Source organism: Meles meles, chromosome 9 (assembly GCF_922984935.1).
Source record: "Meles meles chromosome 9, mMelMel3.1 paternal haplotype, whole genome shotgun sequence".
NCBI classification, from domain to species: Eukaryota; Metazoa; Chordata; class Mammalia; order Carnivora; family Mustelidae; genus Meles; species Meles meles.
In genome coordinates this window covers 115,307,715-115,335,408 of record NC_060074.1, presented here as the reverse complement: position 1 = coordinate 115,335,408, position 27,694 = coordinate 115,307,715, and the positions used below count along the sequence as shown (strand labels likewise).

Below are 27,694 nucleotides of genomic sequence, written 5' to 3'. Positions count from 1 at the left end.
GGTTCATGGGACTGGTCTGGGCTAGATGGACTCCTTCTGGCCTCGCCTGGTAAGGAATGCACTTGTTACAATCTCTCTCCTGTGGCAGTTATGTGGGGTTGAGCAGAGGATGCCAAGGCCAGCCCATGAAGGACAGTATGTGTTCCTTCCTGGTGTTGGAAGGGCTCTGGTACCTCACTCCAATGGCAGGAGGAATACTGGAAAGGGAGACCTTACACTCCCCAAGCAGGGACTAGTGGTGGGTCAGAGCACCTGAGTGAGTATGGGATTTGCAGCTAGTTATTCAACAGGCAGAGCTGTGATGGGGGCAGGAAGGGGAGGGCAGGCACTTTATTGATATTACCTAGTGTAACCATCCCAGCAACCCACCAGTCAGCCAACTGCTGTTACTCTCCTATCCCATCTAAGTCCATGAAGTCCTAGTCACTATAGGGCACACCAAATCCTTCTCTGGTTCTACATAGATGAAACTTAAAAAAAAAAAAAAAGGCACCATGAGTCTTCTATGATACACACACAATATGGATGTATTTGTCACATTATGTTGAACAAAGTGGCAGTGTCTGTCTTTCAGATATGAAGCCAGAGCTTTGTGAAGGAGAAGCAAGACACTGGGCTGAGGATGAATGCAATCCAGGGGACATAGCCATAGACCCTGACATCCATTTAATCTCTCATAATCTCTTTCCCCTCTCCCTCCCTCTCCCAGTCTTTCCCTTTCCCTCTCCTTCACTCCTTCTCTCCCTCTCTTTCTGCCTGTCCCTCCCACTCTCTCCTCTCCTCCCTCTCTCTCCTCTCTCTGGTTTTTGGCCTTGATAATGCTTCCTTATTAGCATCATTGATTTCATCCAAAAAACCAGACATACTGTCAGAATATCTGCTTGAGGGCCCTGCTGAGAAAGCTTGGTGGCGACGGGTACACATATGCCTGTTTTCAGATTGCTCACATCCCTGAGCCTAGTTCTACAGTTTGTGCCCAGTAAAGTAGGTAGATAAAACCTGAGCCCTGTAAGTCCAGTTCCTGAAGGAAGTTCAGAGGATCCCTCCTGATGCTGTGCCTGAGTCGCCTGGGTGGCCTGAGGGACAGAGGGTCACCATCTAACCTCCAGCTGTGCCCCCCAGCAAGCAGACTTCCAGATCTACTCAGAGTACTGCAACAACCACCCCAATGCCTGTGTGGAGCTGTCCCGGCTCACCAAGCTCAGCAAGTACGTGTACTTCTTTGAGGCCTGCCGGCTGCTGCAGAAGATGATAGACATCTCACTGGACGGCTTCCTGCTGACACCAGTGCAGAAGATCTGCAAGTACCCTCTGCAGCTGGCTGAGCTGCTCAAATACACACCTCCCCAGCACAGGTAGGAGGCCCCTGGGAAGGCTGCTCGAGGCTCTTCCTGCCCCAGGTCAGCCGGTTAGTTGAGTCCTGGTAGTGTGTGCACACGGTTATAGGCACCGGCTGACAGCCAACGGTAAAACAGTCCCTGCTGTCACATGCTGTCCTTGTAGTGAGGAATGAGGACAAAAATGGGATATTTAGTTCTGCTGCCTGGCCAGGTGTGCATTGACAAGTGAAGAACTGGCCAAGAGCAGAGCCCTGGAGGGAAGCAGCTCCACAGGGGGGGCCCTCTCTGCTCTCGGTAGTGCAGCTTTCTTCCATCTCACTTCTGCCCCAGGGATTTCAAGGACGTGGAAGCAGCCTTACATGCCATGAAGAATGTGGCCCAGCTCATCAATGAACGGAAACGAAGGCTCGAAAACATCGACAAGATTGCTCAGTGGCAGAGCTCCATAGAGGACTGGGAGGTGAGGGTCCCACACCCCAGAAAATACCATGGGGCTCTGCCCCTGAAAAATCTATCTAGGAAGGAGCAGGGGGCCATGGTCTTGGGAGCTGGCAAACAGGAACTAGTGGTAAGAAAGCTAGTCCTCTGCCCAGGCCAACCCACCCGAGCACTGAGCTGCAGGCCTGGTGGCCCCTGTCCTGGTCAAGAGTGTAGGGCATGTGTGAGATAGGATGTCATTCCTGGTGCAGCTGGCCAGCCCAGCAGGACAGGCCAGCCCCAAGTTTTAGTAACTGTTGGGACTTCTCCCAACAGAAGGGTTCAGGCTTGCCACAGCAGAACCAAAAATTGCCATGGGTCAGAGCCTCCTGGTTCCATTCTTCTGGCTTACACATACCCCTTGTATCTGCCAGTCTTGCCTTCTAAAGCAGAGTCCTGAACTCATAGGGACATTCCCGTCCTCCGGAGGTCTTCCTGTCATCTCACCTCCACCCATTAGCCATAAAAATGTTATGAAAATACAGATTATTGGGTTCCACCCAGAAAACAGAGACTTAGAATCCCTGGTGGGGATGCTGAGCAATGTGTTCTTTGTTTTGTTTGGGGTTTTTTATTTTCCTAGTGGCTGGTTCTGATGCCCACCCCTGGCCAAGGACCCATACAAATTCACTTATCTCAAACTAAATAGCTGCCCCAAACTCCTGGCTGTGGTTTGCATTTCCCAGGAGGAATGGGAAGAGGGCAGGGGTTAACCTGAAAGTTTGAAGTCTGATGATGGGGCTTCAGGTACTAACTACATTTAGATGAGAAAACTTCCTTAGCCCCTAAAAGACAAGGTTCACAGGTGACTTCTAGCCAGGTCTAATTATTCTCGAGCTCAGCACTGATTGAAATATCATGGGAGCCACATAGGTAATTGTTCTAGTAGTCGTCTTAAAACAGAAAAAAAAAGCAGGTGAAATAAATTTTAATAATGTTTTATTTAACTCAGTATATCCAAAGTATCATTTCAGTGTGTACTCAAAACCATTAGTGAAATATTTCAGATTCTTTATTTAGTCTTCAAAATCGCTGTTACTTCACTTACATGACATCTCAGTGGGGATTAGCCATAATCCAAGTGCACATGCCACTGTCTGCCACGGGGCCCCATTTGGCACCTTTCCACTCCCCACTCTCCCCTTGGGCTTCAAGAGCAACCCCTCCTTTGGTGGCCTGCTGCTCGATACTTGCCAGTGGGGAGCCCGCCCAACCCATGATGGAGGCAGGAGGCAGTGCCCAGTGGAGTTGGGTGCATTCAGCTCACAGCTCTCCTTGGCATTTCCCAGGGGGAAGATCTCCTGGTCAGGAGCTCAGAACTCATCTACTCGGGGGAGCTGACTCGTGTTACCCAGCCACAAGCTAAGAGCCAGCAAAGGATGTTTTTCCTCTTTGACCACCAGCTCATCTACTGCAAGAAGGTACCAGATTTGCTGTGCCCTGCTGGATAAGCCATTTAGAGCAGGAGTGGAGGAGTGAGGCTGAGGGCTGGGAGTAACTGCCAAAGAAAAGGAGCCACACACCGGTGGCTCCTTTTCCTTGGGAACTTCAGTGCAGCAGGCCCTTCCCTGGCCAGGCTTCTAGGACTGGGATGAGGGTGATTCTCTGCAGAGGGAGTCAGATAGCAGTGGCCCTCACAGTCTAACCAGTGTTGTTAGTACTCTCTTGCCTGACCTAGGCCCTGCTTGCTTCTAAACCCACCTCTCCTGTCCCTGCAAACTTCAGTTCCCTGAGCCCTGGGGTCCTTGCTCCTGCTGCCTCTTTGCTGTTAGCTTCTACTCTCAACATGTGGCCCAAGTGCCTGGCCACTGGCCCTGGGCCCAGCCTGGTAGGTCTGGTACTCTTCTCTGTCATGTGGGATGAGCCATGGGCCATTGTTTCCATGACTGCCTCACCATGAAACTATGGGTACCCTAAAGATCCTCCAGGCCAGTCAGTAACTTCACTGAAGGAGCGAGGCTCCTCCATCATGGGTTCAGCACACAGGTGTGGGCCACACCACATTTACTCTGCCCTTATGAGCTCACCATCTGCTGGGGAAGTGGGTGAGCAGCTCACTGGCCCTTCCAATGGCAGGGTGCGGGGTGAGGCATAACATGGTCAGGAGAGTGGTTCAGAGGCCTGGGTGGGACCCCGACAAGCAGAACAGGCCAAGAGCTCACAGAGTCTCTGGCAGGACCTTCTCCGCCGCGATGTGCTGTACTATAAGGGCCGAGTGGATATGGATGGACTGGAGGTGGTGGATCTGGAGGATGGAAAAGACAGAGACCTCCACGTGAGTGTCAAGAATGCTTTCCGGCTGCTCTGCGGCACCACAGGAGAGAGTCACCTGCTGTGTGCCAGGAAGTCTGAGCAGAAAGAACGCTGGCTCAAGGCCTTCGACAGGGAGAGGGAACAGGTGCGGCTGGACCAGGAGACAGGTGCGAGACCCCATCATCCTTGCTCCACTGTGAGGGCCCACTCAGCCCTCCTAAACTCTAAATGCAAGGTCAGGAGAACCTTGAGACTGTGAGACAGGATGTCCTACAGACCAAGGACCTCAGGTTTTGGCAAGGCTCCAGGGAACCTCTTCATTTCAGCCCCAGGGCATGGGTCTTCTGGCCTGTTGGGGGTTTGCTTCCAAAACACTCACATATGTATGCACACTTCATAAGGTGGGGGCCCTCTGCTCAGTTGCAGAAACCTGGTGAGGCCCCTTTCTAGCATGGACCATTTAAGTAGGATTTGGGCACTGGCTTTGAGAAGACTCCTCCACTCCAACATAAGCAAGCCACCTCTGCTACTGCATTCCTCTCCTCTCCAGCATCAGGCTCAGAGTGATCTGACTGGATCTTGGTCTGGGAAAGTCATAATGGAGAGAAAGGACACTAGATGTTGGAGACATCAGGGATTGGGTCAGGGTGAGAGATGGGATAGGGCAAGATGTGGGGAGGGCCTTTGTGCATCTCCTCTGCCTGGTTGGCCAAGGCAGGCTGGCTGAGCAGGATGCTGGGCATCTGCAGCCTGATGGGACCCCAGACCCTGTGAGGAGGTGCAAGACCACAGAGGACCACAGGTTCCAGGAGGCACAGGACAAGAGAAATATTGGCTGGGGTGGTGGAACGGCAGCCAAGTCCTCAAAGTAAGCAGAGGTCTTATTTGTGGCCCTCTCTCCCAGGCTTCTCCATCACCGAGCTGCAGAGAAAGCAAGCCATGGTGAATGCCAGCAAGCAGCAGGCCACTGGGAAGCCCAAAGGTAAGTGGATGGTACTCTAACTCTTCCCATAGCACCCTGACCCTACCCATGACCAAACTCTTCTCTAATCCCCCAAAGCAAAGCCAGCTAGTACCTGAGGTCCCTCTGCTGCCCACTGCCCTTTGCAGGTATTTGTTCCCGAAGATGGGTGTTAAGAGGCCACTGGTAACAAAGCTTCAGTCAGTGTGCAGTTGATTTTGCTCTCAATTCTCTTGGGCACCCCAGAGCAGTAGCATTAGTAACAGCACACCTCCCCAGGCAGGATTTCTGCAGGACTTATACAGTCACCTGGCAAGGAGCTCATATCCCCATTCCTACAGAGATGTTAAATGCCTGGCATGGAGCCTGTTCCATGGAGGAGCTCCAGGGCCCCACCCCATCTCTGCAGACTAGAGGGTGGCCCAGGCCACTGGGTGTGATGGGCCCCATAGGAAGGAAGTTCCCTTGCATGGGACAGGACCCATTCTATTCCCTGCTGAACAGAGGCTGCTGCTATGCCCTGTGCCACCTGGCTCCCTAGGCACTCATGATCCCTGCTTCTGCTCAGCTCTCAGCCGGCCCTACTACCTGGCACGCCAGAAGCACCCGGTACTGCCCACCAGCTTGCCCCAGCAACAGGTCTTGGTATTGGCAGAGCCCAAGCGGAAGCCATCCACCTTCTGGCACAGCATTAGCCGGCTGGCACCCTTCCGCAAGTGAGCCAGCTCCCATCCGACAGCACTGTCTGGACCTGCCTCACCACTGGGCCTCCAGCTTTTTTTTCCCTGAGGCCCACCGCATGTGGCCTACTCTGCGGGTCACACACACTGCAAGTTACAGGCTGAGCGAGGGACTTCTCGGTACCCCATTCATGGATTCTTCCCCACTACTGGTGCACTGAAGACACCAGCTGGAGGGGCAGGGGCCCATAGCAGTGAGCCTCCCGCCACCCTCTGGACCTCTATGGGGCCTCCTGGGAGCCACAGTTCAAGAGCCACCAGCCAGGCCAATGTGGTGAGAGGACTGGCCGCTCTGAACCCTCTTCTCTGGACATCTGATCATCCCTCCTCCTGTTTCCGCTGGGCAGGAGACCATCTGCCTTTTTAGCCCCTGCAAGTTGGGCTCTGTGCCCCTCTGCCCTCCAACTGTCTCTGAGGCCCCCAGTCCCCAGCTGGTGGTGCCAAGCAACTTGCATCCCTGGAGGGTGGTAATCAGAATTCTGTGCACAAAAATGTCCAGCCCACAGCCCACTCATTTTCGCCTTCTAGCCCCTCTAGACACTCCTGGCTGCTGGACAACCTTCCTCACTTGTGATGTGTTTATAGTGGAAAGAAATAGTCACTGTATACTTCTGTCAGGGTTTGTGATCAGTCCACGTGTAGCTGTGGGTTGACTCCAGAACCTGATCCCATTTTTTTTTTTTTTTGTTTGGATTGTGCTGTTTTTCCAACAATGGGGAAAAAGAATTGTTACTAGTGACACAGAAAGATTGCCTTACCCTAAGTGAGCGTGAGAAGCCATAAGGACTGAATTCTGTGGCCCAGCATCCAGGACTGACCCACCCACCCCCCCAGAGGCTAATGGGCATGGGCATGGGAGCTAGAGGGAAGCTCACGCCCCGCTAACAAAGGTCACCCATGAGTACAGCCAGGACCTGCCTTGTGGGTTTGGAACACTGAGCTTTCCCTCTGGCCCACAGGAATTCAGCAGCATGTACAGTCAGTCACTCTTGCACTATACCTTCTCCAAGCCAGAAACCACATTTAATTTCATAAAGAAATTTATGAAAAATAACCTGGCTGCCAGCCCTTGTTTTTCCATTTTGTCTGTGTATTTTCTTCTTTGCATGCCCCATCCTTCCTGTAACTCTTATACCTGTCTCTGCCCTGGACCTTTCCTTCAACAGAAAGGATGAGCCCAGCATCACCCACTGTGGTGGGAGCTCACTTACATGCAGACCATGCCCTCAGAGTTTTGATGGATAGAAGCAAAGGTGACAGGGAAAATACTTCAGAGGCTCAGAAGGAGCTGGGAAGACAGTGTGTGGCCTGGGAGCTGTCCTGGTGTGGGATACAGCTGGCTCAGCTCCTCCAACCTATTTGGGCCTGGAAGCCTCCCTGGTGCTCCAGAGTCAGTGTTTAGCTAAAGTTGGCAAATGTCAATTTTGGGAACAGAAAGTCTGCAATCTTTCTTAGGTCTTAGCATCCTCCTTAATGAAATGGAGATACGAATGTGTCCTCCCAGGAAGACTCAGGCCACAGGACCAGGAGAAGAGGAACAGGGCTAGCTTTCCTCCCTTCTCCCGAGGTCAACAGTCCCCACAACCTGCTGCCTCCACACACCCTTACACACTGTGATGTCAGAAAGCCTCTGCCCCCAAACCCTGGATTTCCTAACTTGAAACTCCTAACTTGGCCTCCCAGCCAGGACATACCACCTCAAGATAAAACCTGCAGGGAAAAAAAAATTAAAATCATAATTTGCAACACAAGTCAATCTTTATTGAAAACTGCAGTATTAATACATAACAATTCTTGTTACAATAAACGTGCTTTTAAGAATTTTAAATCTGAGCTCATCTACTCATCAGATTGCATAAAAAATTAAAATAGTATGAATTTACACATAATGGAACTGGCTCAGGATGGATGTTCCATTCCTTTGTATTGACTGACACCGTAAGTTCAATGCAGAGGGGAGGGATGCCTTTAACACTGGAAGACAATGCTGACTTAAGCTTTAAAAAAGTACCAAGGGAACGGTCTAAAAAAACAGTATTTAAAAAGCATTAAAAAGAAAAAAAAAAAAAAAAGGAACCATTTCCTAGTCAGTCACAACCCATGTGGCTCCTTGGGGTCTCTCCTCCAACACAGCAACCTGTGATCACAGCCATCACAGCAACCCTGACAGGAGTACAGCACAGCCCAACTATTTTACTGACCACTAGTCTGCACAGGACCCATGGGAGAGTGACAAGGCTCAGGAGGCCCAAATGAGACACCTGTCCTCTTTACCACATCCACCCTGGGAACACGGGTCTCCTGAAGCCTCCTGCAGGCTTCCTGAACAGACCCCTGCCTCTCCCGTCTCCCTGTCCCAAGTAAGTATACTTTAGTCCTGGGGATTCAGATAGGTTACCCTATCGTTTTCTGTTCTTCAAATGAATTGGGGTTGGGGGGAGTGCTGCATGGTAAGTGGGGGGAAACAAATCCTCTGAAACATGTAAGAACAACTTTGCGACTTTCTACTGAAAAAGATCAGACCTTCTTCTGCAGCAGTCATCTGCAAGTCTGTTCAAAAAAGTCTGATGCACCTTCAGAAAGCTCAGGTGAGTAATAAAGAGCTCAGGGAAAAAACACAAACATTTGAGATGTGCTAGAGAGAAGAGCTAAGCAGTCTGCCCTTCCCCCGAGCCAACCATACTCCTCAGTAGAGACACCCCACCCACACTTAGAAAGCACCAGAAAAGAACCAGAAGCTGCCCCCCACCCTTAAGCCATTCACCCTTAAAACTGGCCATAAGCCTGCTGATGGGTCAGACAGGTACCCTGTCCTGTCTCGGCAATACTTAGATTGGCAATGACTAGAGAATCCAGTCATTAGCTGCCAGAAAGAGAGAAGGTGGCCCAACTGGTCAGAGAAACACTGTTCCAACTGTTTACAAGAACTGGTGAAGAAGCCTAGATTTCCTTTTTGACGTAGGCCCCAATATTGATGTGGTTGGTGTGTGCTACCTTTTCATTACCGACTGGCAGGCACACTCACAGAAACCCATATGCCAGGTAGCAGTATATCCAAAGTGCCCTAAGAATGTATTTTCTCTCCTTATAGAAGTGATGGTGCCACCAGATGGAGCAAAGCACTGTATACTCAGTGTGGGAAGGGCAAGATGCTCACCAACCAGGTGCCCAGCCCAAGCAAGGCTCACGACCTCCCTCATGTCCTCTAAATACTACATTTGCATAGCACTCAAGAAACAGAATAGCAACTGGTAGGCCTAATAACCATACCAACAAGAATGTTCTGAAAAGATTTAACATGAGACATAAAAGGTTCTGGAAGTGCCTTGCCTCTGTGCCTATTACTATGAATGGCCCTGGCCCTGATGTTGTCCTCACTTCACAGAGGCAGCAAACTGATAGACCAACACTCATCACTAAACACTCAAGTCACCTGGCCCAGATCCAAACAAAATTTCCATAAGCAAAAAAACGGACCTCCTAAGCCTCAGCAGAGAGGCTGTAGAACAACTTTTTTTAAAATACCCATGATGACATTCATGTTTAGAGGAATTAGGTCCTTCACGTGCCTATCTCCACTTCTAAAAGAACCGTAATTCAACTGAAAGACTCTCAAATTAGGAATGTCACATACAAAAAGAAAAGTGAAGTTTCTCCGAATGTTCCATTATTATGCTTGGGATGTCAAATTATGCAGCTCTAACAGAAGTCTATTCCTTAATTAATTTTACTGGAATTAAATGTTGTTAAAATTACAACCTATGATAGCGTTGCTACTATTCATATGTCCAGATTCTTACCTGCTAGACAAGATCTACCTTTCATTATCATATTTGATAGCTCAAGCCCTATCAGTTCAAAATGGGAAAGATTTCCAGAGATGTATTCCATTATGCAAAAGTATTTGATAAAGTACTCACCCTCACAAAAGGGAAAAAAGATTAAAAAAAAAAAACACAAAACCCATAAGGGGGAAAGTGTTTATGAAGCTGATATAAATGAGGGCAAAATGCAACCCACCCTTCTTGCTCTCAAAAAAACCATTTAATTCAGTGCTTGTGAAAATGCTCACCCTGTGTGTGCCAGGTCTCAAGCAAGCTCAATGCAGCATCCTCTATAACTTCTATCTTTCCGCTCAATTCAAATGACTCCACCCCTTTACATATAGTTTTGTGTGTGTGTGTGTGTGCCCATTTTGTGATATTTAGGGCTTTTCTAAAGCATACATTAAAATTGTATTTTCTCCTAATCTATTACCCTAAACTGGGGAAACTGGCTTTTCTTCTACTTGGTCAGTTCAGCCCTGCAACCCTTAGAAACGATCAGATAGTTATTACAAACCATCTACTATGGAATTACCAACAAATGGTTGACACACACACACACACACACACACACACACACACACATGGGTTAAGTGCTAATGAAGCAATTTAAAGTACTTATCGAGTAAGCACACTATGTTAACAGACATTAGGAATAAGGACTCTTCTGTTTACAATGATCCATGCAAAAATATTCCTAAACTTCTTATAAAATAAAATGTGAAAAAGAAAATTATGGGATACTTACTATAAAAAAATAAGGTTACCAAAGGCTCAGGGGTCAGGTGTCCTACTCACCAAATGGGGCCAAATGCCAAACCAGTGCCAGAGTCCCAAACTAGCTGCCAGAGATGGAGGGGTAAGGTTCCCTCCCCAACCCAAAGCCCACAACACTTGAAACAATGATGGGGTGAACAGAAGCAAACCCCACCCACACCTGACAGACTGCTGAAAGGGAACAAAACCTTCACCCTCCCACCCCCTCTCTGAACAGACCCATACTCCCATCAATACAAGTTGGGCACACTTAGGCAAAAAAACCCTCTTCATTTCTTATGTACAATATTCAGACTCTAAACACAAAACCATTTCCAAATAAACCCTGGCAGGCAAATACATTCTGATGCTGCCTGGCCCTTTGCTGTCCATACCTGCTTTGTGCCAAGAGCCCTCCGCTAAAAGACATGGCAGACTAGGCTTACAGACAAGAGGCACCAGCTCCTCCCTTACACCTCCACAAACCCACCTCCAGGAGCAGCCTCCATATGGTTTCAGATGACAAGTCCCCATCAGGTGGATAGGCCCAAACACAGCCACAGCCCTGCCTCTCCACAAGAAACAACTTCAAATAAAGTTTGTTCCCTTTTAATAGTTCTTAAATATACAACTTTCTTCATAACAGACGGCTGAAATCTTTGCCCTTCTTGGAGAGGGTGGTGAGAATAGCAATGCCTACATATGTTTTCAGTGGCCTGAAACATTACTTGGGGGGAGGGGGGAAGGAATGGTTTCCTAAATTAAATAAAGGAGAGAAGACAATACCTTCTCTAAGTGTGGCTGTTTCTCCTTCACATATCTTTCATCCCAGGAAAATAATTTAGTTGTACATAGGACTTTTCCAGTAAAGATACAGAAAACCTCATCTCTATCTGTAAGAGGCTTGTAATAAAAACTTAGATGGCAGAGAAAATTGCTTTGCTGATGAAGACCACCTATTGCCCCTAACTATACTGGCCACACAACTCTACACTTTCATGATGATCTTTAAGAATGTCCATACCACAATGCCCCGCAAGAATTAACGGCAAGAAAGGGATGCCCAGTAAGCTGGCTGCATCCCAAGCAGTGGCAGCCCTCCCTGCACTCACCCTGTCCCTGCAACTCTCTCCCCACGCCATGCAGTCAGAATGAAAGAAACAGATGGCTAAAAACTCAAAGTCCACATTACCAACTGGCAACCCACCTCAACCCCAAAGGCTGAAGAATCATCATCTAAGGGATTTCAGATACTCTATGAAGAAATTCACTTTAACACTTATAACTTTAAGACTCTGCATACATTACAACAGTGCATTAGTGATACAAGTTATAAAATGCTTTTCCATTCCTTTGGGTTTTGCATATGATGATTTTGCATCAGTCACTGCAGGTAGATTGAGCAAGCTTTGTTTTTGTGTTTGTTTTTTTAAACATGCATTCAACTAGATATGATTCAGAATAGATTAATACTCCCTTTTTATCATTACAGTTAGCTAAAAAATTGCCAGGCAGCCCACAAAACAGGATTTGCTTTAAGACCAACCCACAGAGTTAGTTGGAGACTAATTGGTGCTGGGACCTGCTGGGCTGGGCCATCGTAGTGTTTAGCTAAGTGTAGAGAGCATTAAGAAGAAAGTCCAAGTTGGAGGCGCGAGGCCTGCAGCACCAGCTGTGGAACCTCCATGATGTGACTGCACAGCTCCATCCTCAAACCTGGCAGGGGGAGAAAGACAGACAGACAGTCAACGAAGTACCTCTGACACCACTGCTCCAAAAAGGAGGTGCTTCATGCAACTCAAGGAAGACAAAATCCACTAGGACCAGAAAGGACAGCAAGGAGTGGCCACTGCTCCTGGTTCCTGTGGACCTCAGAGAGACTTCCAGTTACAACCAGAACCCTATTTTCTGCAAAAAGCAGTGGAAGATTACAGCATTGAACAGGAAAGGAACAAAGTCTATAGTGTAAACAGCAAGTACTCAATGATTCCCTTCCTTCTTCTTCTTTATAGAGTCCCAGTAAGAACAAAACTTTAAATACCACACTGCTTTTGGATTAACAGGTAGCATTTTTCTCATTAGTGTTTAAAACATGTTAGATTGTCATTCTGTACCGAAAAAAATGCACTTAGTTAAGAACTGACACAGGTTTCACCAGTCACTTACATTTGCAGGGTGATCACCACTGAGGGGGCACGTAGCTGTAGGTGGGTGTTCCTGGGGCCCGATATGTGGGCACAGTGACTGGGTGGGGGGCAACAGGAGTTGGGGAGTGAGCGGTCAGCAGGGTACCTGGAAGAAAGAGAAGCTGTCTCAGTGGCAGGCAGCACCAGACCCACACACGGCTAGCTGGTGTCACCACACAGCTCCGTGCTGCCTGACGAGAGAGCTCTGACCTGGCCTGCTTGGAAAGGAAGGAAGTACACAGGAAGATGGGTAGTCTTGACCTAGAGTGCTGTCAGAACTCTGATCATACATAACTCAAAGTTGTACGAACACAGAAAGCTCATGTGATAATGTCTACAGGTTTTGTGTCTCCCCTTCACACGAGCATACTCCATGATTTTTGGAAATCAGATGATAGCTGACAAAATAAAAAAAGTATTATTCTGCCTTAAAAAGGGAGGAAATTTGTTACATGTTACAACATGAACTTTAAGGGCATTATAAGTAAAACAAGCCAGTCACAAAAAGATACATCCAAAAGGACTGCACTTAATGAGGTATCTCGAGTAGATACCTCAAACAAAGTAAATGGTGGTGGCTGAGGTGGGGACACGGGATAAGGGAAGTTGTTATTTAATGAGCAGACCTTCAGTTTTGCAAGGTGAAAAAGTTGTTTTACAAAAACATGACTATACCATATACAGTTAAAAATGGTTCAGATGGTAATAAATTGAAGAGAGGGAAGATACTAAACCACATGAGCTTCTGAATACATGAATATAATTGTATTTCCCTTATAACTAGAGAAAACTCTCTGAGCCCATTTGCAGATAAGCAGAACCTCAAACCTAACAGTCTTACCTTGCTTCTCTTCACTTTCCATCTCCCTGCCCACAACCAGCCCACAGCCTTTCATCCCTCCAACATGCAGTTTCTGTCTCTTCACAGATAAGTATGGGAAACCCATATACAATGGAGATTCTGGGCAGAAAACACACACCTTTCTCTCTGGCAGAATCTATGTTGAAATTTAATTGAGAGAGAGAGAGAAGGAACACTGAAAAAAACAAAAACAAAAACAAAAAACAGCCAGCGCAATCAAATGCATCCTGTGTACCTGGCCAGCCTGCCATAGATAACTCATATGTCCACTGGAGGTAACCTAAACCCTAGACATTACATCAAGTCCCCAGGGGCTCTGGAATCCAAGATGATGGGCACATCCTACCCAGGAGTCTCATATCTCTGTGATTTATTTTTCTGATCAAGGGAAGCCTTGGGAAATACAGTTGACCAATGCCAAAGGATTTCTACAAGTAGCTGTTCTATCTGTTAACACAAAGCTAGTTCTCTTAGATTTATGCAAACACCAACATTCACAGACTAAAGGGAGGTATCAGGAGGGCCAGACCACTTAGACACAAAGTAACCCTCTTCTGCTCAAGCTTGGTATGCTCCTCAGGAGGATCGGCCATTCCTGGGCCCTAATGCCAAGAGCTCAGCTCACCCATCAAGTACAGAGATTACTAGCCAGTCATGCCCACAGGGAAGGTGCTTAGTTCTTGGCTTATCACTCCAAACCCCAAACCCAGACTCCTCTCAACTGAAAGGAAAAGAGGAGGAAATGAAGGGAAGGGAAAGAAAAAATTCCTTTCCTAAGAGAATGTCCTTCCATACAACTCGAAGCATGAAAAATCAAACCAAAAGTCAAAGAATTAGTGAGCTCTCCCTTTCCCCAGCTCTCATGCCATCATAAAACAGGCAACCCAGGGTCACGGACTCACCTGCCGACATAGCCATAGTGGTCCCAGCCACCATGCCCATGGTGACGCCGTTGCCTCTAGGTGGAGGGATGGGAGCAGGGTACACCGTCGCTGGCATGCCATTGGGCTGCACCACTGTGGTGTGGTGGATGACGTGAGGGGGTGCTGCATACAGGGGCTGTGTGTAGTACGTGCCTTGCTGTGGAGAAGAGGAGAGTCAACTGCCACAAGGCTGCACACCCCATGGATCAGAGCCCAGAGAGAACCAACCCTTTCCATATGCACAGTGCCCATGAGCACCATTAACAGACCCAAAGCACACCCCAAGCCTACCTGCGCGTAGGGGCTCTGCTGGGGGTAGGCACTTCGCACAGGGTACACAGCGGTCTGGTAGGGATTGGGGGAGGAGGAGTATGGTGGCACTGCCCCGCTGGTGGGGGAACAGGACACTTTGTAAGGTGTGCCAGGAGTGTAACCTGAAACAAAGAAGCCAACGGCCATGAAAAACCCAGAGCTTTCCCTCTAAGGTAAGGAACAAGACAAGGATGTCCACTCTCACCACTGTTACTCAAGAGAGTACTGGAAGTTCTAGTCACAGCAGTCACACAAGAAATACAGGTCATCCAAAATCGTAAGGAGGAAGTAAAACTGTCTCTATCTGCAGATGACATGACACTACACATAGAAAACTCTAAAGACTCCATCAAAAAACTATAAAATAAATGAATTCAGTAAAACTGCAGGACACGAATACATAGAAATCTGTTGCATTTCTACACACTAGTAACAAATGAGAAGAGAAATTAAGAAAACAGTCCCATTTGCAACTTTACCAAAAAGAATAAGGTACCTAGGAATACATCTAACCAAGAAGGTCGAAGACCTGTGCTCTGAGAACTATAGAACACACTGATGCAAAAAAAAGTGAAGACGACACAAACAAATGGAAAGATACACCACACTCATGAACTCGAAGAATATCGCTAAAATGTCCATACTACCAAAAGCAGTATGTAGATTCAACGTAATTCCTAGCAAAATACCAACAGCGTGGGTGCCTGGGTGGCTCAACTGGTTAAGCAACTGCCTTCAGCTCAGGTCATGATCCCAGAGTCCTGGGATTGAGTCCCGCACTGGGCTCTCAGCTCCATCGGGAGTCTGCTTCTCCCTCTGACCTTCTCCCCTCTCATGCTCTCATACTCTCTCTCTAAAAATAAATAAAATCTTTTTTAAAAAAGTGCCAATAGTGTTTTTCACAGAAGTAGAATACACAATCTTGAAACATTTTATGGAACCACAAAAAAGACCCCAAATAGGCAAAGCAATCTTGAGAAAGAAGAACAAAGCTGGAGGTATACAAAGCTGACAATACGGTACTGGGACAAAAACAGACACATAGATCAATGGAACAGAATAGAGAGCCCAGAAATAAACCCACGTTTATATGGTCAATTAATAATCTACAACACAGGAGGCCAGAACATACCATGGTGAAAAGATAGGGTTTTTTTGTTGGTTTTTTTTTTTGATAAATGGTGTTGGGGAAAAGTAGACAGCTGTATGCAAAAATATGAAAATGAACCACTTTCTTACACCATACACAAAAAATAAAATGGATTAAAGATCTAAATGTGAGACCTGAAACCTTTCAAGTCCTAAAAGAAAACATAGACAATAATCTCTTGTACAATGGCCTTAGCAACTTTATGGATCTCTCAAGCAAGGGAAACAAAAGCAAAAATAAACTATCAGAACTACATCAAACTAAAAAGCTTCTGCACAGGGGCGCCTGGGTGGTACAACTGACTGAGGTTTCTTGGTTTCTGCCCAAGTCATGATCTCAGGGTCATGGAATCAAGCCCCCTCCCCACTTTCAGTATCCACACTAAAGGAGTCTGCTTTGGTTTCTCCCTCTCTCTCTCTCCCCCTCCCTCCTGCACCTACTAGCTCTCTCTAAAAAAAAAAAAAAAAAATTAAAAAATAAAAAGCTTCTGCACAGCAACGTAATCCATAACAAAACAAAAAGACAATGTACTAAATGGGAGATAAGATCTGCAAATGAAAAATCTGACAAGGTGTTAATATCCAAAATACATAAAGAACACCACCAAAAAACCAAACGATCCAGTTAACGAATGAGCAGAAGACCTGAATAGACATTTTTCCAAAAGAAGATCTCAGATGGCTAACAGACGTATGAAAAGATGCTCAACATAACTCAACATGAGAGAAATGCAAATCAAAATCACAATGAGATCTCATCTCACACCAGTCAGAATGGCTCGTATCAAAAAGACAAGAAATAACAAGTGCTGGCAAGGATGTGGAGAAAGGGGGACACTGGTGAACTGTTGGTGGGAATGTAAATTGGTAAGCCACTACAGGAAAATAATATGAACATTCCTCAAAAAGTTAAAAACTAACATAACCCATGATCCAGTATTTCCTCTATTGAGTATTTAACCAAAGAAAATGAAAACACTACTTTAGAAAGATACATATGCACCTGTTTTTACTGTAGCATTATTTACAAAAGCCAAGATACAAAAGCAACCCAAGTATCCAATGTTAGAATGGATAATGATGATGTTATGTATATGATGCACCCACACACACACAGACACACAGTGGAATATTACTCGGCCATAAAAAAGAAGGAGATCTTGTCATTTGCCACAACATAGGATGGACCTAGAGAATATTATGTTAAGTGAAATAAGTCAAGACTGAGAAAGACAATACTATATGATCCAGCAATTTCACTTATATGTGCAATCCAAAAAAAAACAAAAGAAAAGCCATAAACAAACTCAAAAATAGCAAAAAAGCAGTGGTTGCTGGGCTGGGAGGTGGAGGGAATAGTGATGGGCAAAATAGATAAAGGGGATTACGTGGTACAAATGTCCAGTTATAAAGTCAGTCAGTCATGGAGATGAAAAGTAGAGTACAAGGAATACAGAGTATAGGGAATAACACTGCACTGTGAGAGATGGTGAGTACTTACTGTGCTGAGCAATGAGCAATACAAAGAAATGTGATATCACTATGTTTGTATACCTAAAACTAACAAAAAATTTAAAAAGGAAAGAGAAAAAGGCCTTAATTCAAGCCCCCTTTCAGGCCTGGCATAGGGAAGGAACAAAGCAGTGAGGAACAAAGTATTGTTACAGCCCTGACTGCAGTCAAGATCTGACACCACTGTGGACCTATCTTCCACGAATATCTGACTTCATTTCTAGACCTGATGTGCAAGTACACGTGTGGGGACTGGGGTAAGTGGCATTTTGGGGGAGAATGGAAAAAACAAAGGAGAAAGTTCTACTGAGAGTATACTCAATACAGGACTAGGAAAGAAATACCTGTCCTGTGGGAATATAAATTGGTACACCTTTCTGGGGCACAATGTGGCATTAGACATATGGATTGGAACAAACTCAACTATAAGAATGCTAATCACAGTGTTGTTTATTACAGCAAAATAAAAGGGGATGGGGGAGAAACTTGTCGAACACCAGGGCTAAGGTAAAAAGATTGAGTTAAGACAGCAAACTGAACACAAACATTTGCCTCTGTCCCCAAAGTGAGAATAAATCAGATTAATAAATTAAAGATGTAAAGCCACACAAAGAATGGGAGAAAAGACAACATGTTGGAATCTAAAAGGCAGAAATGAAAAATGACCTGGGAGACTCAAAATAGCTACATCATAGCCAACAGTGAAAAAGGCCGAGAAGCAGCCTACTACCAGGAACAGGAACACCTCTTCCAAAAACCTGGAAACAATCAGCACCAGGAGCTGACAGAGGGCTGAAGTCTGGAAGAGTAGCTAGAGTCTATCTGGTAAGCAGGAAGATGTCTGGTTCCCCTTCCTGACTCCCCATCCCAACATAGAACAGTGACTTATTCTCTAATGAGGGTATGCGAAGGTCTTTGAACTGCTACGTTCGTAGCAGCAGACTGGTATATCCATATAATAAAATACTAGTTAGCAACCAAAAAGATATAACTGCTGATATATATAACATGGCATAAATTTCAAACTGTAAGATGCAAAGGAAACCAGATACAAGCACACAGGCTGAGAGGTGTCTGGCTGGCTCAGCTGGCGGAGCATGTGACTCTTGATCTCAGGGTGTTGAGCTCAAACCCCATGCTGGGCATGAAGACTACTTAATAAAAAATTTTTTTAATTATTAAAAAAAAATACATGCTACATTCACTGAGAGTAAATTCTAGGAAAGATCAACCTAGTATTCCAAGATAGAAAACCGATTGGTGGTGCTCAAGGGCCAGAGGGTGTGAGGAAACTTTTCAGGGAAATGAAGTCACTTGACTGTGGTGGTATTACACAACTAACTGTATACTTCTTTCTAAACACACCACACCGTACACTTGAAAGGATAACTTTTACAATATGTAAATTATACCTCAAAAAAAACTGCTTTCTAAAAGTGAGGGGGCGCTGGGTGGCACACTCAGCCAAAGCCCAACTCTAGACTTTGACTCAGGTCATGATCTCAGGGTGGTGAGACCGAGTCTACTTCAGGATCCCTACTCAGGGTGGAGTCTGCTTGATGATTTGCTCCCTCTCCCTCTACCCCAAACTCTAAAATAAATAAACAAACCCATAAAAAAATAAAAACAAAAATAAAAGTTTTTGAGGTACTATTTCTCATTCATTACAAGTGCTCACTCACTCACACTTAGTTCATGGGAATGTCAGATAGTACAACTTCTCATAAAGCTAGAGAAGTACTTTCCAAATGACCCAGGAATTCACGCTCAGATACCTGCCCTAGAAGAATGAAAACATACATCCACAATAGGACTTATAAAAAACTGTTCACCAAACTTAATAGACAAAAATGGGGAAATAATCCAAATGTTCATCAAAAGGAGAATGGTTCAATTATGATACATCCAAATAAAAAATACTAAGTATCAAGAGGAAAAACACAAGTAAGTCTCAAGCCATGTTGAACTTTTAAAACTCACCAAACACACATAAGAGCACACACTGTATGATCTCATTTTCAATACAAAACATACAAATATACATATGGTGGGAGAAATGGGAGGGGTGGTTTGGAGAGGGCAGAATGAAAGCTATCTGGGATGATCAAAGTGCTTGGTATTTTCTTTCAGGTGTGATTACATGAATATATACAATTGTCAAAATCTGTCTAACTGAACACTAATACATATCAGTGTTTGTGCATAAATTACACCTCAAGTTTAAAAAAATAAGCTAAGTGAGGCACCTTGGGTGGCTCAGTCAACTGAGGGTCTGATTCTTGATTTTGGCTCAGGTCATGATCTTAGGGTCCTGAAATCAAGCCCTGTGTTAGGTTCTGCGCTCACTGAGGAGTATGCTTGAGATTTTCCGGTTACTCTACCTCTGCCCCCCCCCAGGCCCTCACACATGGGCTCTCTCTCAAATATATAAACCTTTAAAAAAAAAAAAAAAAGCTGAGTATTAAAAAAATCAAAATAAAAAAATTTACATTATTGGTCTGTGGTTAGAACTATATATACATATATATATTAATTTAAGGGAGAGAAAGAGAATGAATGACTCCCAGGAATTTAAGATTTATTTATTGGGAAGGAGGGGCAGAGGGGAGAAAATCTCAAGCACACTCCCTGCTGAGGGGTGGAAGCCAACAATACAAGGCTAGATATCATGACCTGAGCCAAAATCAACAGTCAGATGCTTAAAAGACTGAGCCACCCAGGTGCCCCAAAATGCACAAGTTTTATTTATTTAAAGTCCATTAGCAAACATATAGTATATCATTAGTTTCAGATGAAGTGTTCAATAATTTATCAGTTGCATATAACCCCCAGTGCTCACATCAACGTTCCTCCTCAATGCCCATCACCCAATTATCCATCCCCCTGCCCACCTTCCATCTAGCAACCCTTGGTTTGTTCCTACAGTTCAGAGTCTCTCAGTTTTTGTCCCTCTTTGAAGATTTCCTGTTCACTTTTCCACCCTTTCCCCATAATCCTCTGTGCTGTTTTTTTATATTCCACGAGTGAAACCATAAGATAACTGTCATTCTCTAATTTATTTCGCTCCAGTTTCATGCTCATCTATGTAATTAAATTATAATAAGTATTCATCCTTTCTGATGACTAATATTCCACTGTGGGGTGTGTGTGTGTGTGTGTGTGGTGTGTATGTGTACCACATATTCATCCATTCACCATGTGTCAGTGGACATCTTGGCTCTTTCCACAGTCTCACTATTGCAGACATTGCTGCTATAAACACGGAGGTGCACAGGTGCCCTTTCAAATCACTACATTTGCATTTTTGGGGTAAATACTTACTAGTGCAATTGCTGAGTTACAGGGTAGCTGTCTTTATAATTTCTTGAGGAACCTTTCTTTTTTTTAAATATATATATTTTATTTATTTATTTGACAGAGAGAGAGAGGTCACAAGTAGGCAGAGAGGCAGGCAGAGAGAGAGGGAGAAACAGGCTCCTCACTGAGCAGAGAGCCTGATGCAGGGCTCGATCCCAGGACCCTGAGATCATGACCCGAGCCGAAGGCAGAGGCTTAAACCACTGAGCCACCCAGGCGCCCCATTGAGGAACCTTTCTTAAGAACATTTCTTGAGGAACACTCCATACAGTCCAGAGTGACTGTACCAGCTTGCAATCCTACTAACAGTATAAAAGGTTGCCCTTTGTCTGCATCCTTACCATTTGTTGTTTCCTGTCTTGTTAATTTTAGCCATTCTGACTGATGTAAGGTTGTGGTATTGACTATACATCCCTGAGGCTGAAGGATGTTGAGCGTTTTTTTAATGTGTCTGTTGGCCATGTGTATATCCTTTTTGGAGAGTCAAGTCTTCTGCCCATTTCTTAACTGGATTATTTGTTCTTTGGGGAGTTGAATCTGGTAAGTTATTTATAGATCTTGGATACTAGCCCATTATCTGATTATGTCATTTGGAAATACCTTCTCCCATTTCGTAGGTTGCCTTTTAGTTTTGTCAACTGTTTTCTTTGCCGTGCAGTAGCTTTTTATTTTGATGAAACAGGCTATTTTTGCTTTTGTTTCACTTGCCTTCGGAGACATGTCTAGCAAGAAGGTGCTGCAACCGAGATTGAATAGGTTGCTTGTTGCCTGTATTCTCCTTTATGATTTTGATGGATTCCTATCTCACATTCAGGTCTTTCAATTATTTTGAGTTTACCTTTGTGTATGGTGTAAGAAAATGGTCCAGGTTCATTTTTGAAACATGTGGCTGTCCAATTTTCCTAGCACCTGCTATTGAAAAGGCTGTTCTTTTACCACTGCATATTCTTTCCTGCTTTGTGAAAGATCCAATGACCTTGTGAAAAATCCATTAAGGGTCCATTTCAGGGTTCTCTATTCTATTCCACTGATCTATGTGTCTGTTTTTCTAACAGTACCATGCTGTCTTCATCATCACAGCTTTATAATACAGCTTGAAGTCTGGCACTGTGAGGTCATCAGTTTTGGTTTTCTTTTTCAACATTCCTCTGGCTATCAGGGTCTTTTCTCGTTCCATACAAATTTTAGGATTATTTGTTCCAACTCTGTGAAAAATGTCAATGGTATTTTGATAGTGATTGCACTGAATATGAAGACTACTCTGGCAAGCACAGATATTTTAACACTAGCATGTTCTTCCATTTCTTTGTCTTCCTCAATTTCTTTCATAAGTGTTCTGTAGTTTTTTCAGTGCATGTCATTTATATCTTTGGTTAGGTTTATTCCTAGGTATCTTATGGGTTTTGATGTAATTATAAATAGAATTGATTCCTTAACTTCTCTTTCTTCTGTCTCATTGTTAGTGTATAAAAATGCAACTGATTTCTGCATTGATTTTTATATTCTGCCACATTACTAAATTGCTGTATGAGTTCTAGCAATTTGGGGGTGGAGTCTTTGCGTTTCCACATAAAGTATCATGTTGTCTTGGAAAAAAAGTGTTTGACTTCTTTGCCAACTTGAATGTTTTTTATTTCTTTTTATTTGACTGCTGTGGCTAGGACTTCCTATATTATACTGAACAACAGCAGTGAGAGTGGGCATTGCTCTTGTGTTCCCGAGCTCAGGGGAAAAGCTCTGTTTCTCCCCATTGAAAATGGTATTCCCGATAGGCTTTTTATAGATGGCTTTTATGACACTGAGGTACGTTCTTCCCTCTTTCCCTACATTGTGGAAAGCTTTAATCAAGAAACGATGCTGTATTTTGTCAAATGCTTTTTCTGCATCAACTGAAAAGATCATATGGTTCTTGTTCTTTCTTTTACTGATGTGATGTATATTATACTAATTGATTTGCAAATGCTGAACCACCCCTGCAGCACAGGAATAAATCCCACTAGGTCATAATAAGTAAACCATTTCATGTATGTTGGATCCTACTGGCTAGTATCTTGGTGAGAACTATGGCATCCATGTTCATCAGGGATACTGGTCTGTAATTCTCCTAAAATTTTTAGTGGGGGGTCTTTGCCTGGCTTTAGGATCAAGGTAATGCTCGCCTCACAGAACGAGTACGGAAGTTCCTTCCATTTCCATTTTTTGGAAAAGTTTCAGAAAAACAGGTACCAATTTTTCTTTAAATGTTTGGGAGAAGTCCCCTGGGAAGCCATTTAGCCCTGGACTCCATGTGTTGGTAGATTTTTGATTACTGACTCAATTTCCTTGTTGGTTATGGGTCTGTTCAGGTTTTCTATTTCTTCGTGTTTCAGTTTTGGTAATTTTTATGTCTCTAGGAATGCATCCATTTCTTCCAGATTGCCTAATTTGCTGGCCCTATAGTTGTTCATAATATGTTCTTAAAATTGTATTTTCTTGGTATTGGTCATCATCTCTCCTCTTTCATTCATGATTTTATTAATCTGGATCCCTCCTTTTTTCTTTTTGTTAAGTCTGGCTAGGGGTTTATTGATCTTAGTAATTCTTTCAAAGAACCAGCTCCTGGTTTCACTGATCTGTTCTACTGTTCCTTTGGATTCTATTTCATTGAGTTCCACTCTAATCTTTATTATTTCTCTTGTCCTGCTTGGTTGAGGCTTTATTTGCTGTTCTTTCTCCAGCTCCTTTAGGTGTTAAGGTTAGCTTATGTATTTAAGACGTTCCAAATTTTTTGAGAACAGCTTGTGTTACTATGTACTACTTCCCTCTTAGGACTGACTGCCTTTGCTGCATCCCAAATTTTTGAACAGTTGTGTTTTCATTTTCATTTGTTTTCATGGATTTTTAAAATTCTTTAATTTCCTGGTTGATCCATTCATTCTTTAATACGATGCTCTTTAACCTCCAAGTGTTTGAGTTCCTTCCAAATTTCCTTTTGTGACTGAGCTCAAGTTTCAAAGCACTGTGGTCTGAAAATATACACGGAGTAATTCCAATCTTCCGGTACCACTTGGGACTTCATTAGGGACCCAAGGTGTTGGTCATGATCTCTCCTCTTTCATTCATGATTTTATTGATCTGGGTCCTTTGTCTTTTCATTTTGATAAGTTTGGCTAGGGGTTTTTCCTTATCAATCCTTTCAAAGAACCAGCTCCTAATTTCATTGATCTCTTGGTTTTTTTTTTTTTTCCTTTTCCATTTCTGTATCATTGATTTTTGTCCTGATCTTTATTATTTCTCTTGTCTTGCTGGATTTAGGTGTGATCTTATTTGCTGTGCTTTTTCCAGCTTCTTTAGATGTAAAGTTAGGTAGTACATTGGAGACTTTCCTTCTTTCTTGAGGAAGGCTTGATTTGGTATTACTTTCCTCTTAAGAGCACCTTGCTGCATCCTAAAAGTTTTGGACTGTTGTGTTTTCATTTTCATTTGCTTCTATGTATATTTTAATTCTTTAACTTCCTGATTGATCCATTTATTCTTTAATGGGATGTTCCTTAACCTCCACATATTTCTGTTCCTTCCAAATTTCTTGTGGTTGACTTCAAATTTCATAGCATTGTAATCTGAAAACATGCAGGGAGTAATCCTATTCTTTTGGTACCAGGTGAAACTTTATTTGTGACCCAGCATGTGATCTATTTTGGAGAATATTCCATGTGGATTCAAGAAGAATGTATATCCTGTTGCTATAGGATGAAATGCTCCTTATCTATCTGTGAAGTCCAGCTGGTCCAGTGTGTCATTTAAAGCTCTGTTTCCTTACTGACCTTCTGCTTAGATGATCTGTCCATTGCTATGAGTGAGGTGTTGAAATATCCTAGTATTACTGTCAATGAGTTTCTTTAATTGATTATTAATTGATTTGTGTAATTGGCTGCTCCCAAGTTAGGAGGATAAATATTTGTAATTGTTAGATCTTCTTGTTGGATAGACACTTTAAGTATGATACAGTGTCCCTCTTCATCCATTACTACAATCTTTGTTTTAAAATCTAATTTGTCTGACAGGAGGATTGTTACCCCAGCTTACTTTTGAGGTCCAGTAGCATGATAAATGGTTCTCCACCCCCTCACTTTCAATATGGAGGTATCTTTAGGTCTAAAATGAATCTCACCATATGGATGAATCTTGCCTTTTTATCTAATCTGATATCCTGTCTCTTCTGATTGGAGCATTAAGCCTATAGAATAACTACTGAAAGATATTAATTTAGTGCCAATGTATTACCTCTAAAGTTCCTGTTTCTGTAGACTGTCTCTATTTCTTTCTGGTGTATGTTACTTTGGGGCTTTCTCTTTGCTTACAGAATCCTCTTTAATCAGGGCTGGTTTAATGATCACAGATTCTTTCAGTTTCTCCTGGAAGCTCTTTATCTCTCCTTCCATTCTGAATGGCAGCCTTGGTAGATAAAGTATTGTTGGCTATATTATTTTTCTCATTTAGCACTCTGAATAATCATGCCAGTCCTTTCCTGCCTGCCAGGTCTCTGTGGCTAGGTCTGCTGTTTCTACCATTGTAGGTTAAGGAGCTCTTGCCTCAAGGGGCTTTCAGGATTTTCTCTTCATCTCTAAAATTTGAAAGCTTCACTATTATATGTCAGGATGTTGATCCATTTTTATTGATCTTGAAGTTTGTTTTCTATACCTCCTGGACACAAGTACCTGCTTTCTTTTCCAGATTAAGGAAGTTCTCAGCTGTGATTTTCTCAAATATATCTTCTTTCCCTCTCTCTTCTTCATCTGGGATCCCAATAATTCTAATACTATTTCACTTGATGGTCTTGCTGATTTCTCGAAGCCTCCCCTCAGGGGCCATTTAGTTTTCTCTCTTTTCTTCAGCTTCCTTTCTTTACATCATCTTGTCTTCTATGCCACTTAACTCTTCTGCCTCATTTACCCTGTTAGAGCATCCATTTATAGATCAGACTGCATCTCAATTAAACCATTTTTAATTTCAGTGTGAATGGATTATATTTCTGCTCTAAGAGATTTTCTATTGTCTTATATGTTTTCTCAAGACCCAGCTAATAAATTTATAACCATTATCCTGAATTCCACCTCTGACATTTTATTTATGTCCATATTGATTAGATCTGTGGCAGAGAATATTACCTCTGGATCTTTCCTTTGTTTTACATTCCTCTTGCTAGGCATTTTGCCCAGAGAAGAATGGATGAACAAGAGAACAAGACCAAAAATATCAACCATGACCCAAGCACAATACACACTAGACAAATCCAAAGAGGTTAGAAATCAAAAAAGAAAAGAAAAAGAAACAAAAGAAGGGGATAAAAGAGAGAATATAATCCTCCAGGTGGACAAAACAGGGTGAGCCAGTAGGTCCTGGGTATATTTTATTTTGTTCTTTTTTTTTGTTAGAAGACACTAAATCCCAAAACTGTTAAGAAAGCAAACTTTAAATATGTATATACAAAAATAAAATTGAATACAGTGGAAGCCCAAAATGAAGAATATATCTAAAATATAAATGTAAAATAAAAGTTAAAAAGAAACCTTAAAAACAAAAAGTTGATAAAATAAGAAACTGAAAAGAAAAAAAAAGGAAAATTTTAAACTGAAAGATAAAAGAATTATGAGAAAAAACCCTCAAATTCTATATACTATTCTCCCCTGGTGCTTGAGTTTTGCAGTTGTGTGCTTGGTAAACTTGGCATTCCCCTGATGTTGAGCTGGTCTCCTGAGGGAGAAGGAGCCTGCTATGCTGATTCTTGGGTGTCTTTGCCTGGGCAGAGTTGTACCTTCCCTTTCAAGGGGGGCTGGGCTCAGTCAGTGTAAGCTGCTTTTGGTTGTTCTCTGTGGCTTTTGTTCACTGAAGGCTTTCCCCACTGCTTTAGGGGATGAAAATAAAAAAGGTTGCACCCCACCCCTAGCCCTAGAGGTAAAAGATCATTGTCCCCTCTCTTCAGTAAACCCTCAGGGAAAAGCAGTCTCCAATTTTGTGTGCCCCAAACTCTGCAGACTCCCATGGTATGCGCCTGTGTGGATCCTCACATGAGTGGGAGGAGGGTCACCTTAGGCCTACACCTTGCTGGGCACTCGAACAGAGAGCAGTAGCCCAATCGTATCCCAATTCACAGTTAATGGCAAACCAAACTAAGAGCCCACTCCCGGGCTTGCTGACCATAGCAGGTTTCCCCGCTCCAATGCTTGGGAATTCTGCCAGCTCAGGCACCCCATTCTTTCTGTGACCCTGGGAATCCTAAGACCACACTGTCCCACCTAGGATTCTGCCCTGCTTTGAAGCAGGGCTGCCCCTCAAAGAAGCAGATGTCTACAAGCTCCGATTTTGCACTCTGCTGCTATATCACTTTCTGGTAGCCAGCTTATGGAGGCTCTCTCCCCCGATCATTTACCATCTTTATCATTATTATCATTTATCATATATCCCCTCAAATTCACCTCTCTGCACCTCTACCTTGCAAAAATTGGTCACTTCTCTATTTGTAGAATTCTACCAATTCTTTTCTTATGTCTCAGGTTGAATTAACAGGTGTTCAGAATGACTTGACTTGACTTATCCAGCTAAATTCAAAGGACCAGATGAAATGAGGTCCCCTACTCTTCCATCATCTTGCCTCCCTCTCTGCACCAGTTTTGAACCACAAGAAAGAAATCCCCCTTTTCTACAAGGATCGAGTTAGTCCTAGAGGTCCTTCTTAGAACTGTTATGTACTTACTGAAGTGAACTCCCCAAAATGCCTTGCATGGTATTCATTATGAAGATGCTGATAAAGATACTACTGCCCAAAATGTCACAAAGTCCTATGTAGCAGAGCAGGTACAACCCCAGATCTGGCTGTGAGTCCTGCTTCCTTTGTCCAAACGAGGCAACTCCCAGGCTCAGCTACTTTCTGTTTTAAGAGTGAAAAGATCCTTCCAGGTTTTATTTTTATTATTTATTATTTATTTTATTATTATTCTGAAATTCATTTTAACTGCCAGGTTAACCGTAAGTAAAAACAATAAATAGCCATCTGCTCGGTGTA

General features: G+C 43.7%; 2 protein-coding genes across 2 annotated transcripts in view; one reads left to right on the top strand and one right to left on the bottom strand.

The window, feature by feature from the left end:
* The window catches only part of ARHGEF4 (Rho guanine nucleotide exchange factor 4), a 243,333-nt gene extending 236,967 nt beyond the window's left edge, over positions 1 to 6,366 (top strand). The window contains 6 exon segments of the mRNA XM_046018460.1: positions 1,123 to 1,355; positions 1,671 to 1,800; positions 3,107 to 3,238; positions 3,994 to 4,237; positions 4,975 to 5,052; positions 5,600 to 6,366. Of these exon segments, the coding sequence (XP_045874416.1) occupies positions 1,123 to 1,355; positions 1,671 to 1,800; positions 3,107 to 3,238; positions 3,994 to 4,237; positions 4,975 to 5,052; positions 5,600 to 5,751 (969 nt within the window). The 3' untranslated portion in view covers positions 5,752 to 6,366.
* Positions 6,367 to 7,510: 1,144 nt separating this feature from the next.
* The window catches only part of FAM168B (family with sequence similarity 168 member B), a 44,226-nt gene continuing 24,042 nt past the window's right edge, over positions 7,511 to 27,694 (bottom strand). Inside the window, exons 4-7 of the mRNA XM_046018461.1 lie at positions 14,614 to 14,756; positions 14,302 to 14,479; positions 12,518 to 12,643; positions 7,511 to 12,067 (exon numbers count right to left, since the gene is read on the bottom strand). Of these exons, the coding sequence (XP_045874417.1) occupies positions 12,531 to 12,643; positions 14,302 to 14,479; positions 14,614 to 14,756 (434 nt within the window). The 3' untranslated portion in view covers positions 7,511 to 12,067; positions 12,518 to 12,530. The remainder of the gene's footprint in view (positions 12,068 to 12,517; positions 12,644 to 14,301; positions 14,480 to 14,613; positions 14,757 to 27,694) is intronic.